Here is a 15,839-nt window from a genome sequence, read left to right on the forward strand (position 1 = left end):
CTCCACCAAATTCAGAGCTTTGGACATCAGCTCTGACATTCCTGTGTCTCAAGGAAGCATCCAGGCTACAGACTGAGAAACAAGCAAGAGGTTGCTTATACAAAATAGTATTGAAACCCCAACTCACTCTTGAAGAATTTATTTTACTTAAGTTGAGACTGTAGTACTTAAAATATTGACCCACACAACTATCAAGGCAACAACTTTGTAAATGATCCAGAAGCAGAAATCATGACCTCTGTAAGGAAAGCTTCAAAATTAATTCTGTACTTAGTGCCATCAAATATAGAAAAATTTACAAGGATTATTTCGTTATTTTATAGAAAAATACCAAACGTAATGGTAGGCAATTATTCTTTAATTCCTGACTCTTCCTTTCATGCCTTATCAGAAAGAAAAACTAGTATTTCCTCATTTTAAGTCTGGCAATTGCTTACCTCCAAGAATCTGAAAAGATACACCGCAAAGAGCTAAGACTGCTACTGAAACATGGAAAGAACGAACATGGAAATGGTACTGACCACTGTGGGAGGGTAAGGAGCAAAGAAAATCCCCACATATCCCTGAGAACCATCAAAAGAAGAAAAAAATGTATTCATGCTGAAGGGGCACAAAATATGTATTCTTGACTTCTTGCATTCTAAGCCAAATACTTGAAGTCTCATCTCTACTTTAGGGCTTCTGACTTTTGAAAACAGATTACAGACACTCTCACCTATTTGGTAGTAGAAGGAAAAAACAGTGGAATTACTTTATGCTTTTTGAGTAACCTAAGGCCAAGTTTCATGCCCCTGCAGAGACTAACACCAGGGTATGATGCCCATGCACAACAGAGATGCAGGAAGAGGGCAACTCCAATAACCTTTGAGTACTGTTTATAAGCAAACACTCACTTGAACTGTTTTCTCCCGATTTCTAGCATTCAGTGAGAAAGTGAGTCTAAATGGGCTGTAATTGCTTTCCTAAATCAGAAAATAGCTCTGGCTCAGTACTCAGTTACCGTCTGGGGAAAAAAAAAAAAAGATAAATATTTCTACATTTTCAAGCAAAGAACTAAGAGTAAAGTTTGAGGGCCAGTAATATCATCAACTTAATGTAGAAGCCCGTGGACTTTTAGCCCCCAGTTTATGCCAATTACGCATGCCAAAGTAAGCCAAAAATACAAGTATTTTCAGAGGCTGACCAAGTACACCACTTCTTTTAAAAAGAAAAATATCACCACCCTAATGGCGTATAGCACAGACTACTGTACAAATTGTTGTTTCAAAATGAACATTTGAGAAACTGTTCATAAAAACCTCTCCTGTTAACTTTCAGTGTACTGTCATTACATAGACGCTGTGTAACAAAACATCCTGAAAGTAAGGTCTCTGGGAATGATAAAACCACCAAAAATCAGGATGCTACAGTCTTCAGAAAAAAAATACGGACTTTATTTTACCATGACTCAACTTGAAGAAAGAATGTTAATGCATCAGAAAAACACACCTCTCTACAAGAACAGTCCAGGGTATTCACACCATCACATCTTTTTATTCTTTGCAGCATCCTCTTACAGTTCAAAAATGAAAAGGGTAGAGAACACAGGTGCATAGATATGCACTTCCACCTAGGCCCATGTCTCTGAAGCTCTGCTTCTTCAAGTGGAGGTTTTGTCCATCAGAGGTCACAGAATCCAACACACGGCATCACGAAGCATAAGTCTTCTGCTTTGTAGCACAATGCAGACGGGAATTGTAACAAGTATTCATCCAATGGGACAGCTTCTGGATGGAGCTGCTTCTCAGAGCAAGCTTGGAAAAGTCCAGCCAACTAAGATTTTACTAAAGCAAACATCTTCCATTATTTCCCTCCATGTCTTTGCTCTTGTCTGCATAAAGACTAAAATGAAGTTGTTCTACCCCTTATTCTGTCTCTACAGTTTAGGAAGATCAGGCACTGGGTATGCTCACTATAAGAGAAGGCTAATAGCCAAAAGCACAGCCACATTGCAGGTTTTTCCTCTTTTTATTATTAGATCTCCCTACATGCTCCTTCATCTGCAGAGATTTCCAAATCAGGCTGCTTGCTTGGTTTTGGCAATACAAGACAAAGCCAACTGATTGTCATGCCAGGTTGGTTAAAATATTCTTGTTCACTGTGGCCTTCCTCTGTTACTCAAAAGACATGCAATTCTTTGAAAGCAAAGACAGAATTTTAGCCTTTTAACAACTGAGATTCAAGAAGTTTTTTTAAAGAACATACTCAAACAGGAGTGTCAGCAAATATGCATGTGTGTATAGATATTTACATGCATACACATATATATTTACACGCAGGAATAATCCACTGCACACAGGCATAATTTGTTCAGGTAACAGTTTGCCAGAAAAGTACTGGTAGATCTAAGGTCAAATTCAACTTGTAAACCAAAGACAACAAACTGAGATGTATAAACAAAAGCACAGCTTGCAGGACAGATGAAATAACACTCCTACTCTTCATGCATCAATAGAGCTCAACTTGAGTAATATGACTAATTTGGGGCAACAAGCTATGAAGAACAAAGATCACGTACAGAGACTCCAGAGGAGAACAAGAGCAGATGAAAGTCTAAATAACATGAGTTAAGGGCAGAGAAATAGTTGATGTTATTTAGCCTAAAAAAAGAAAATAATTTAAAAAGAACTGAGGAAGGTAAGTTTGCAAGTTGATTCTAAGTGTGGCTGCATTGAAAGAGGGAACACTGAACTTGGGTATGATGCATAAAACAAGCAGCCAAAGCAACTCCACTAAAAACATACCAACTGCTTTACTACAACTTTCTTCTTTCCCTCGTGAAGTTCTTCCAAAGCAGCTTAGTGCCCCCTCGCTCCCAAGTTACATATTTCAGCATGTAACACTGAGGACTGATAACTCTGAAAAATTTTCTCATCCTAAGGACTGCAGCTGGCTTGGCATGCTGTGGAGCTTCCAGCACTGGAGATAGTTTGTCTAACCGGTTCTTAAAGCCACCCTTCAGGAACAGCACAAGCACAGCTGAATTTGCCTGAGGAGAAGAGAGGAGATAAACCTAGACCTACTGAGATTTCTTTCAGCCCTATTTTTGGGAAGTTTTAAGAAGCTGTACAGAATTTGAGGAAAATGTGATGGCTAAGCGACAAGTTAGTAATTGCTGTTTCTGAGATAATGCTTTGTCACACAGAGGAAAAAGTAGTTACAGAACAGCACTGAGCCTTTTGTTCCTACAGCATTTTCTTGATGGATACAACAAGGATGAATTTGTGCAATGCAAAATTTTTTTTAGTTTCCTAGTATGTTTTAGATCCTCAAGTATTTAAATACTTTGTATTCACAAAGAATATAAATGCCATTTTTATGCAAGATGCTTAATGTACTAGGGATTGTTTCAAATCAAGAGATTTAAAAGTTCTTGACTTTCAAAATGAGGTCTTTACAAGGGCAGAAAATTATTTACAACAAGCAATGAAGGTGCTCATGCCCCACTGCAAAAAGCCACTTGCTTCCATAAGTAGAATCAAAGACATGTGGCAGCATATCTTACATAAATTTGTCATTTATCTGGTGAGAACTAGCTTGACTTTGGAGAAATAAGCAGAATTTGATCATTAATGCTATGCATTATGTATTATCATCTGTTTTCCTATAAACTTGCTTAGTGTAATTACTTCCTAAATATACAATAGTAATATTTTCTCAAAGGTAAGTTACGAACTGGAAAAAAGCAACAGATTCACCTGTTACTTTACAGTACATGGTGTATTAATGACTCAGTATAATCTGTTGCTTCTGACACTTTAAAAAAAAAACACCAGTATTTAATGCCATTCTAAAACTGATAGAAGAATGTATTGTAGGTCTGCCAACAAGAGCTCAGTTAATTCCTCTTGTGTCCCAAGACACTTGTCACAACACACTAACTAGATAGCTTAAGAAGTTCTTACATAAACAGGTAGCAAGCAGCTCTGCTTCCAATACAATTAATGCTACATCTCACAGTATACTTCCCACCAGCCCCAGAAAAGGTGGCTACATGTTCAGACTACCAATCTGATTTACCAGTCTGTCTAGTACGAAATTAAGCAGCTGGCAGTAGTTACTGCCACCACACTTTGCCATTACATTACAAAACATTAAAAAAAAAAAAAAAAAAAAAAGAAATCTGAGTGGGGAGATTCAGATCCCATCTTCTGAACACTATCAAGCACTCAAAATACTCAAGCTGTTCTGAACACTTCTAAACGCTGTTTTTATTTTTTATCATGCGCTAAGGAAACTGCATGACAGAAATGCAGGAAGTCATCAAAAATACAAACTTCAAAACCAAGTCTGTGTAACTAAGTCTTTTTTAATAAACTATTAATCACGTTTTCTTGCAGGAGATACAAGAGACACAGGCTTTTCTACCTCCTCGCTCCTTTTTTACTCTCGGATGTACTTAGGGAGAGTTACATTCTGATGAACTCAAACTTGCAAGCATAGTTAACTGCTTCATTTCACAAGGTTACCACCTATACTCCCCTCTTATATAGGCATCACAAAGAATGATACCAGTAGCCATCTGTTTAGAGAGAGAAAGCATGCACACAAATTAAACAGAACACAGAAAAAAATATTTTAACACGCTAAAATAAGATATATTCTTTGGCTGGTAAGACATTTGGGTCAACATCAATACTTGTGTGAGATACTAGCTTTCAGGGACCTGTGGTTTAAGCTAGCGTTCTGTATTTTTTCTGTTACCCAATTAATATCACAGACCCACATAAGTAGCTTACCTACAATATTGCTATACAAGATCTTTATTTACCAACTCTAGCACAAATCTCAAGACAACCAAAACAAAAGCTTGCTTCAATGTACTGTCAACAAACAAGAGTCTTACCAGCTGTCCCACAACAGACCCCTTGTACCCTGTAAGGGGTACCAGCTCCCTAGCACAGTCTGCAGTCCTACACAACCAGCTCTAAGCCAATGGCCAGCAGTAGCACAAAGCCCAGTGTAAGCTTCTGCACCCCACTGCAAAGTGTGAACGCAATCATTTTTACTTTGATAGGTGAAGGAAGCATACATGGTTTTTTGTTTGTTTTTTTTAAAAAAAAACAAACCAAAAACCATCACACACCAAAAAAACAAAACCAACCAAACCACAGAGTAGGTTCTTGTCTTGGTATGGGCTAAATCCCATCTCAATTCAGGCATTACATAAGACTGTCAATAAAGCACTGCTTCTTTTCTCCTGGCCAAACCCTCCCTGCTTTCCTCCTTTGGCTGAGTCTACTCCAGTCACTAACATGACATGAAGTCCTGGAAACAATACCGAAATGAAAAAAGTTTTTAACAAGGAATATCCCTGTATTGGAACAGGAGACCAAAGGGGATTTTATCTTGCAGAAGAATCCAACTTGCATGAAAAATAAAATATGGCTGAAGTAAAATAGAAAGGAGAAGTAGAGTTAATAAAAAAATATATCCAGGACTTCAAAAAAACCATGTTAAAAAGAATTGCACAATACTTGTATGGTCATGAAGCACTAGCTGATTAACTATGGTTACTCTGATAGACTTATGTATGACAGATATATGTAGATATATAAATATGCAGACAAAGAGATTGAAGAGTACCCTGGACAATTTTAATACTTCACAGATTAAAACTTGGAACTTTTTGTCTCATCTCTTCTCACTCCCCATTCCTGCTAGAGTTAAAATCTCAGAATCATCTTTGCCAAAGAATTCCAAAAGCAGTGTTCAGATGTGGTAAGGTAACTTAGTGGTCCGATACTTAAACGCATCGGTTAAGTGTTATGACAATAAAACTGTTCTTCACAGCAAAATCCAACTGAGAAACAGCCATAAAATATGAAGCTGGCATATTTAATGCACTTTCAAAGTATGGGAGTTAATTTGACTAAGAGCAGGATTAGAATAGACTTCTTCTAATCTAAAAGTCTACTAGGTTAGAAAAAAAACCTATCTTTAAATCATGCAAAGCTTCAGAGAAATAGAATATTAATAATTCAATTACATGCACAAAATTCAGACAGTTTATCCAACTTACTCAAAAGCACAACAGATCTGTATGTTTCACATACCATATATTCCTTCCCACTCTGAATCTTTAGATGGTGAAGGAAGAAAATGAGCAAGTCACTGTAATGTGCCAGTTTCTCAAAAGGCAAAAGTTTTCCAGTTAACAAGACAGTGGCGATTTTAGTAGCAGTGTAGCTTTGACCTCCAAATAAATGCCTAGAATGAAGCCTATTTGATCTTTCTTAATGAAAACTTTGTCTTATGTTATCAGTATACTGTGTCCATACAACACCAAGTATTTCAGGTCAGATCAAATTTGGGTGAAAACCTTTTGTTGGTTTAAAATAAAAACAACCCACAGTCAAAAATGGTTGGACAAAGGTAAGACTTTTGCCACATTGAAGGCAGCTAAACACAATTCAAATTTGATAGTGCTACATTTTAACAATAAAGTTCCATCTTTGCTCAAATTCCAGAAACACACTCTCAGATTCCCCCCAGTAAAGATCCTGTTTTTCTTTTTTATTCAATAATACTGATAATGTTCTAGAAACATATTTGTTACATTCCAGGAGCACAGAAGTACAGCCATTAAACTGGCAAATATGAATCAGCTGTTTTCTCCAGCCCTCACTACAGTTTGAAGTGGAGCCTGGGTAACCCTTCAGAGGTTAAGTTTCTAAAGGATTAGATGCCCACCTCCATTTAAATCACAAGTTACTTACTCATCAGCCCTAAGAAAAGAGGCATCAGGTCTACAAGTGAATCTTATTGATCATAAACAATGTGATCAAAGAATTTATCTAGCCTAGTCTCTGACACTTCCTAAGGGGCCTCTCTGATACAGGATGAAAGCAAGCTGTGCATCTTTTGAATCTGGCAGCTGGATCACAGGTCTATCTTGTCACATTCAAGCCCCTAAAGCTGGGGGAAACAAATATAACTTACTTCGTATGAACCAAAAAACAACCCCTTGCTGTTAGTGAATAATGAATGGTCTGGGTCACATCATTAAAAAAAAAAAAACAAAACAAAAAACAAAAAAACACACACACCACAACAAAAACAAACACAAAAAACCCCACCAAACCCAAAAAGCAACTATGAACAAGTTTGGTCCACAGCTTGGCAAGTGAGTAAATACAGATACACATACACACACTGGAAAGCATTCAATTTTACAATTGCTGAATCTTGCTCTATCCTTTCAGTTTATCCTAAAGCAGGCAGATTTTATCTGGGCCCATTCATACTTTGACCTGTGTTCTGTACTTCCACTAAGTGAGTGATTACTTCCACTTTTTGCCTTCCCCTGTTCCAACTCACCACCACCACCTCATCCTATCAACTTTACAAAGAGCAGTATCAGGCCTTCATGCCTGAATCAACTACTGAAATTCACCAGGTATCAACAGACACTTGTTATTAAAACTAAATTTCTCTTTCACCATTTATACTGCATTTAATTCCCTAAAGTCTCAAATACACCAAAACATCTATGTGAGGGTCTCTTGTCACCTTCAATCCTGTATTTCAACAGAAAAGACTGATGTATACAACTCTGCTCCCTGTTTAAACATAAGGATTGACTACTCACATCTGTTTCATTAAGCAAACCCTTGGCTGAACACAGTTTCTCTCCAAAATACCCTGATTTTCTTCACAAGCTTCTTCATAAACAACAGTAGGACTCCTGAAAAAGTCATTGCTAACAAAAATCTTCCCTGTGTAGATACACAACAGGAATACTAAGTGCTCCAATGCTAGACAAAGTTTCTTTACCACTGCCTTCCGTTATCTATTTTGTGATGCTTCATAGTCAAAGTGCTTCAACATTCAAATTGAGAAGGAACATGCTCAAAAGGTCTGCTGGTAAGGATTCAGGCACTCAAGCTATTTCCTCAAGTTAAAAATTAGTTCAGTAACATTCTATGTCATTTCCCAGAAAAACCCAGCAAAACCACGCTGAAACACTATGAACAGAGTATTTTCACTGCAGGGATTAACATTTTGACATTTTACAACTTCCTGCGGAACTCTGCATTTTGGGTGCAGAATATACCAAACTGTGTTTACTTGACCACATGCTTCAACCAACACATCTCTCTATCCTTCTTAAGAAACAACTTGTACTCCAGAAAGATGACTGCACTACATAAACAAGTCATTTTCCTTTCCTGACGCCTATAAAAGGCGGGACCATAAAATGAAACCACTTTAACCTGTCAAACTTTCCCCAATTCTTTGGACGTGAGTTTGACCCTTTTAAGAACATGTGTTGAGTGACCCATGGAGTAACCAAGAAGAGCAACAGCTCTGAACGGTATAAACATTCATTCATAGTAGCAAAGAGCTCTCATCCTGCAGCAGTCAACTAGCATCCCTAAAAAGGAAATTTAATAGGCAACCTTATTGAAGATCCATGAACAATCATGATTCTTCAGAACTAGAATACTGTTTTGAGAAATCAACAGTACTCTTAACAGTGGAACTGAGTGTTTCTAGCACAGAGCATGAAGCCACTGTCAGAATATTATGAATCAATATAACTGCATCCTGAAAAATGGAAATACCTCCAAACAGTATTGTTCTCTTTCCATGGGTTATTTTACCTATAAATCCTTTCATTGCTACTAGGAGTCAAACTGAAGGAAGGTATACAAAAGACGTGGTTTGTTTAGGATAACTTCCCAAAGAACATGCTTCATGTTTTATTTTATCTTTAATTTCTGAAGATGAAAACAATTCATGATGTTCATAGAACAGTGAAGTCTCTGTCTTCAAAATGTAAAACTAGTTTTTCTGTGAAATTAAACAGCTGTCAGCGATTGTATTAAGATAGCTGTCCATTAAAACACCACCTGTGCTTTGCTTAAACAGATTACAGAAGGAAGTATCATTGTCCAAACTAAAGGTAATCAGCCAGGTTTTCAGAGGCTCTAGTAAACATGAAAAAACTAATCACTGTTCGCATGTACATGTGTATGCACATATGTGTATACTTCCCGTTCAGTTAAGGGGGGCAATTCTACTCAAGGCTATCACCCTCAACATCCAAATGCACAAAGTATTTTATGTCCTCTTAGAAGCAGATTAAACAAGCTAAAAAACTGCAAAAAAACTATTTATGACTGGTAAATACAACACGTAGAAACATTTTTAAGCAGTTCAACTAACCTCTGGCCTCTACACTTGCATATGCAGGCCTAACAAGCTCTCAAATCAAGACAACTCCTTAAAATCAAAACTCCCACAATCTTTAAGAGTGCAACAGTGAAAAAAAGGTAATCTGAAGAACAACCCATCTGGCTGCAGTTGCTAGAACTTACCTTCCAAAAGTAATAAACAGCATGTCCATGGGAGATCTGAGCATTAAAGGATTCATGAAGAATGAGCAAAACTAGTTTTGCAAGTCATACTCATTAAGATCCTAATGACACAGCCACAAACCCTGCATGTGAAAAACCCTAAGAAATATGAAACAATAAATGCAAACCAATTTTCCTCTAGGTTGTAAGAAGTTCGGATTCAAGCCTCCCACAGGAGAGAGCATCATCACAACAAAAGCCACGCTACCCTGGAAATGACATCAGATAATGCCGTAGCTAAACTACTTGTTCAAACAATAGTTCTGCCACCTTTTGCTGCTTTTTTTTTTTTCTGCAAGATTTTTGCTTGCTATCATTAATGCTGGGGACTAAAATGTGACTAAAACAAGAGAAATCACTTGGTTTTGCCAAGCTGCAAAACAATACAAAGTCTCAACATTAGTCTGCTTTGTTTGTTGCCATGACAGAAACCTAGCAGCTCACTGAAGTTTAGAAAGGGTATTTTCAGCCAAACCAGCCAGAGAAATCCAGCAAAGATATTAGAACATCACCAAGAAACACTAGCTTCTTTTTCAAACACTTTCAGACTATGCTTTTTATTCATGAACTACCAGATTCTCAGTGTCTCGTTTAGGTTAGCCTAATGATATTTTTAGTGTTCAAATTCACAGTGGGAAAGACTAGTACTGCTTAACGAGGAATTTCTCAAGAGTGTTGAATTTCAGTCTTTCAATCTCACTCATTCATCAAGTGGCATTAATTTTGTCCAGTCTTTTTAGAGGGAGACGAAGCCCTCAAATAAAAACACTTTTTTTTTATTATTTGCTCTTCTTTCCAGATTCCTTCTGTTCTGCCCATTTTCTACATTCCTACTCCAAGCACTCCAGGAATCTAAGTATGGAAACCTCTGATTATTTGTTTTTAATCTAATCCTGGGGACAAGTGGCCAACTACTGCTTAGAAATGTAAAGTATTCTCACAGGCATTACAGGAAGCAATGGTACCTGCTACACTTGTTAAATACCGTGAAATCATTTTGAACACTGCAACCCTAGATGTAAGTACATGCCTCAGAGACTGACTGCCCTTGTACCACTAGCCATCAGAAGTCTCCACTGACAATTTATAAAGCCAGCAATAGGTTTCAGGACACACCAGTCATCAGGTACATGACAGTAACTGAAAATCATTTTCATTTTAAAGATGCTTAAAAAGGGATCAGATTATTCAAATTCTCTTACTGTCCAGAGTATCCCAGAAATAGTTTATCTTCCCTGCATAGCAAAGTTTGGTCCCCAAGAGTTACATCAGGATAGAATAATTTTAGGAGACCACATTTAATTAGGCTGCTGCAACTTTCTGCTGACAAAAGCTATGCTATGTTGTAAGTTGGGTTTTTTCAAATTCAAAATGCAAAGACAGCCCAAAGCCTGAGTCCTTTGCCCCTCCTGCTTCCCCAGAATGAAGTTCTCCTTTAAGACTGTAAATAGCTTTACCTCTAAACATCTGCAAGTAAACGCTATTTTATCTAGCTCTTAAGTGTGTTCAAAGCTAAAATTTGAAAACTGCAATTTCAGTACGCTACTAGCAGTCTGAATACGCACCCATAATGATCAAACAGAACTTGCTTCAAAGCAGGTTTTTTACATCTTTTTGTCCTTGGAATTTTGAAACTGAGAAGTAATTTTCAAATCCATTGCCAATACTCACGTCCCAAACCCTCATCTGAGTCACAAACCTTAGAAAGACTTGAAATTAGTCAAGCCTTCACTATAAAAGTAACAAATGTAATGGCACTATGTTCATCTAGTCTGGTTCCAGCACATGAACATTAAATATGTATTTTCCAACAGTCATATCTCAGACCTACAGAATGGAAAAATATATTTGCTAAAGTCAAAACAGAGAAACAAGTAATTCACCTGTAAATTTCTGGACCAATTTATTAATAATTATGTATCAACCAAAGCAGCAGAAAAAACATCATTTTAGCAAGTCTACTTCCTTCTGTTCTCTCCCCTTTAATCTCTGGTAACACATATAATCTCATTTGATCAATGAAATACCATTCAATTCAAATTAACTTTTCTAACTTTATACATACAGAAAGAGTAGACCAAGCAACCCTCAACACCTGTAAGAATTATAAGCTTGTTTTCCATGTTCTGCTCCCCATCATCATGGTAAATTTCCAGACTTGTGAATACTTCACTAGGATCAAAATTTACAGGTTGCCAGATCTATGTGAAAATTAAGTTCAGAAAAAAAAATATACAAGGAAAGTACCTGCTGCCTCCAGTAAGGCTTCTAGTCTTGCTTGTGTTTCTGGATCCACAGTTCTCAAGTCCGCACCTTCTGCAGCACTCGATAAGAATAGCTCCGATGTGGTTTTAAGTACTGGGTTATCAAGATCTTCTTGGTCCAAAATAAATGATTCAACCTGTTTGCCAAGTTACAAAAATAATTTTACCATTTTTGAAGTTTTATGCTAAATCTAAAATACTAGAAAAACCACCAAAATAATTTAACTGTACTATCATAATCATGTTTTAACTGTAGGTTATATTATGGTTTTTATATATATTATAATATGTTATTAAATATATATATATAAAATGTAGATTATAGGACAGCTATAAAAATCATCTGGTCAACTCACTGAAAAGGTAGTTGAAATCACAAAAGAAAAACTCTATATGGAAAGGTTTATTGTAAAAATTACAATTAACAAGATCTTAAACTATAGCTAGGGCAACTCAGATTAAATATTGAAAAAGTGATAAGCATGTTTGGATAGTTAGCTATAACAACAGACTGCCACAAAAGCATCTTCTGTCATCAGAATTCTGTCTACCTTGTTATTAAAAGAAACCCTATCAGTAATGACTTTAGTATGAACCTACATGAGAGCCAGGGACAGACTGAACAGTTTCCCGAGATGCTCTTCTGTTCTATTTTAAAAGTCATTTCAACTAATGTAGCACAAAGATTTTGTTTGTTTTGAGTAGAAACATGGTAGTTGACTAAATTCAAAACGAAAGTATCTGTTTCCATGCTGGCACTTGGTATTACCCCCAGTTACTGTTTTCTAGGCAAGAACAGACACATAGAACAATTAAGCAAGCAGGTATTCCCACTGAGCAGCAATAACATTGTCCCACCAGTGGCCCACATGATCTCCAAATACAAGCTTGTGGAATTGCTCAACACATCACACTGTAGTTTTATGACAGCTTGCCAGAGTAAACAAGGAGGATACCCGACTCGTACTCTCATTAGAGCAGAACACCCCTTCAGATTCTGTCCCAAGTACAGGCATAATTTCCTCTATTTTCAGCAATACTTTTAAGATAAAACCACTATTTCATAATTAGACATTATCTGTTCAACGCTACTGGTGACCTAAATATGCCATAGAAATGAGAAATGCTCATTATACAATCACTACTGCCCTTCCCAGTTCATGCCCCAGTCTCATCTTCCTTTCTTTTCCCCCCTAATACTTCCCCCTATCTTTCTCCCACCAGGAATAACTACCACCATATTCAGCCCTGTCACACAACACCCCACAAAAACTTCAGAAAGGGATAGCTGACACTTCAAAAAAAGTCGAGTCAGGCCATCTGCAAATTTATGAAGTGCCTCATTGTGTGAACAACATTAACAGGAGTCTGGAGAGCTACACAGCACTGCTATTCAGGAGCCAACTTGTGTTAATTTCTTCCTCTTTTTGATATGTAAATGTTCTATAATGTTGTCCCCTGGTGTCCAAGTCAATTTGTGGGTGCCCAGTGAAATGCACTGCTAACATATGGAATCCAATTGGCATCAGGGAGAAAGAGTGGCTTTTAGGAACACAGAACATGAGTGGATATGCATATCTCAGTGGATATGCACGATATTGGCTAGCTTACAGGTATTATGTCTTGTGTGCCAAGGCACAGATACTAAAGCTAAGAAGCAAGATTTCTAGATTAGTCCAGACAACAGTCCTAAAATAAGATAAATGTCACTGTGAGAAAGAGCTGAACATTAAACACATAGAAAATTTACTGGCCTGAACAAGTGGTACACATTTTTCTACAAACAAAGAAGAGCTATTTACAATTCACAGCAAAATGTACCCCTACAAAAAGATTCCCTTCTGCAGAACTCAAATTCCAGGTTATGTCCACCTAGCCAGCTTGAGGATGCCCTGACAGCATAAGCTCTGATGCAAAACTGACTTCTGGAAAAATTCACCCTTATATACAGAAGTACTTCAGTTTTTCATTTTCTCCCCTAAGACTACAAAACACGCTCTGCCTCACCAATATGCTAGAAATATTATTCCTATCACAACAATGTTTGTGTGATCTGGTGACCAACAGAAAATCTCACTGTGTACCTAAGTGACTATTTATTATATATAGCTGAGAACTACACACAAGAAATTTTATTAGATGCTAATGGGGTATTTTTTTTCTTATTCAATTACACCACTTTTGAAGTGAATTTTGAAATTAACAACTTTTGAAGACACACCAAAAGGGGTAAAAATGCTACCTACCACTGAAGCAGCTGCACTTATGAAGAACAGATACTGCAAAATCTTTCAAAGTGGCTTCTGGCAAGCCTTAACTTTCGATCTCAGGAACAGCCAGACAACACCCAAGCAAAAGTAAGCACATCAGCCTTGCATCAACCTTCCAGAAGCTGTTGCACTGCAAGTTTTAAAATTTCATTTTTTGACACTTTGGTAATGGTATGGACCATTCTCTTCCCGACTGACACCGCCCCAAGCTCTAACATATATATTTACAGGCCAGTATCTGCGACAATACACCTCTTTGAACCTAAATCAGTGTTAATTCACCATCCACAAATACCCTATGAACTTACAAGGAATTCCTCTCTTCCCCCAACAGGAAGTGTATTTTGCTTACAGGAAACTAAAATTCTGTCTTTTGAACACTGATTATGCAAACACTACTTAAAGTGAAGTACAGATACAGCTTTTACTTAGGGTACAAATGGGGTAGTATCAGTGCAGTGTCTTCTTTTCATCTTACTGCCTTTTCTGCCCTTCTTTAGGTTTGCAACTGTACTTCCAAAGACCTCACACATTTAAAGTCTCACACAAAAGTCTTGCTTCATATACATTATCTTAATCTTAGTCTTATACTACAGCAAGAAAAGTCAGCTGCTTTCATTATTGCGGCACATGAATTTTTAGGTTTTTGTTTTGATTTTTAGTAAGAGCTTAATAACCTATCAATAATACAAATATAACTTGAGTGTGAAAATACAGAAAATCCACATGCAAAATCTTAAAATAGCTGTACCATTGCCAGTCTCCCTGAACAAGTTTCAATGCATTTTCAAATCAGGATGTCTGACATCTCTGTAAATCAATGCAGTTTCTCATGCACGAAGACAAGGCTAGAGAGGATGAACAGTTGGATACCTTATCACTGATAACCAGAGTAAGAAATTAAAAAAAATAATAATTCAAAATACTCCAAATATACCAAACAAATTTTAATTTTTAAACAAAAAATAAACTGGGGAGGGAGGTGAAACAACAACAAAAAAAAGAAAAAGAAACAAACCCCAAACCAACCAGATTTCATGTTAGCATTCCTGGAAGACTTAATATACTGCTCATATGGCAAAACTTAGGCACTTAGGCACTCTGCTCTATGCTAATCAGATCTGTAGCAAGTGATAGAGTAACCAGTCACTGTACTATTTTTGGATTATTTTGCGAGCTGCTTCAGGCAGTTAATAAGCATCTTACTTGGTAAGGCTCATTAGCAACACATGGATTCAAGACATTATTTTAACTGCCAAAACAATTGCAACTAGGAGCAATTCCCAACCAAAAACCAAAAAAAGCTGCTAGCTGCACAGGTCCTGAGGACAGGGCACTGAATGCAGAACATCAACGTACTTCACTAAAGCATCGTATTTTCACACTCATGCACAGGAATGATGGACCTTTCCTGAAGTTCTGCCAAGGACTGCAGCAGCCTCACAGCTCTGCAGATCCAGTTACACCACTGGTTCTTCCCTCCATAGCAGCTATATTCACAGCTATTTGGACTCAACTATATCAGTATTTATATGTCAGTACCATGACTGAGTTTACCTCAGGTCAGGGGTATGTAAAGGCGACTTTGCAACCACTAACATCACATCTAACACTAGCAATTCTTACAAGATGGGCAATGACATACAGGGTTAGAAACACATTTCTAATATTAAGTCTAAACTGATCTTTCGTACATTGCACTACTGCAGAAAAAGCACTTTTCCCAGAATAGCCAGAACCTGCTCACAAATAGCCGGTTATTGACACAGGCTATAAACCATGGAAAAGCTTCTTGCCGTAGCTATACCAGCACCTCCTCCTCCAGCAGGCAATAGGCAGCAGCACAGACAGCTCATTCCACCTTCTCCTTCCATTTGTGCCAACTAGTACTTCTGGGAAGGACA

At 37.4% G+C, this 15,839-nt stretch overlaps 1 protein-coding gene across 19 annotated transcripts in view; it reads right to left on the reverse strand.

The window, feature by feature from the left end:
* ANKHD1 (ankyrin repeat and KH domain containing 1) overlaps positions 1 to 15,839 on the reverse strand; it is a 117,161-nt gene that overhangs the window by 90,235 nt on the left and 11,087 nt on the right. For all 19 annotated transcript variants that reach the window (XM_056350656.1, XM_056350647.1, XM_056350649.1 and 16 more), the window contains exon 2: positions 11,649 to 11,802. In XM_056350656.1, the coding sequence (XP_056206631.1) occupies positions 11,649 to 11,802 (154 nt within the window). The remainder of the gene's footprint in view (positions 1 to 11,648; positions 11,803 to 15,839) is intronic.

This window comes from Falco biarmicus, chromosome 8, assembly GCF_023638135.1.
Source record: "Falco biarmicus isolate bFalBia1 chromosome 8, bFalBia1.pri, whole genome shotgun sequence".
NCBI classification, from domain to species: domain Eukaryota; kingdom Metazoa; phylum Chordata; class Aves; order Falconiformes; family Falconidae; genus Falco; species Falco biarmicus.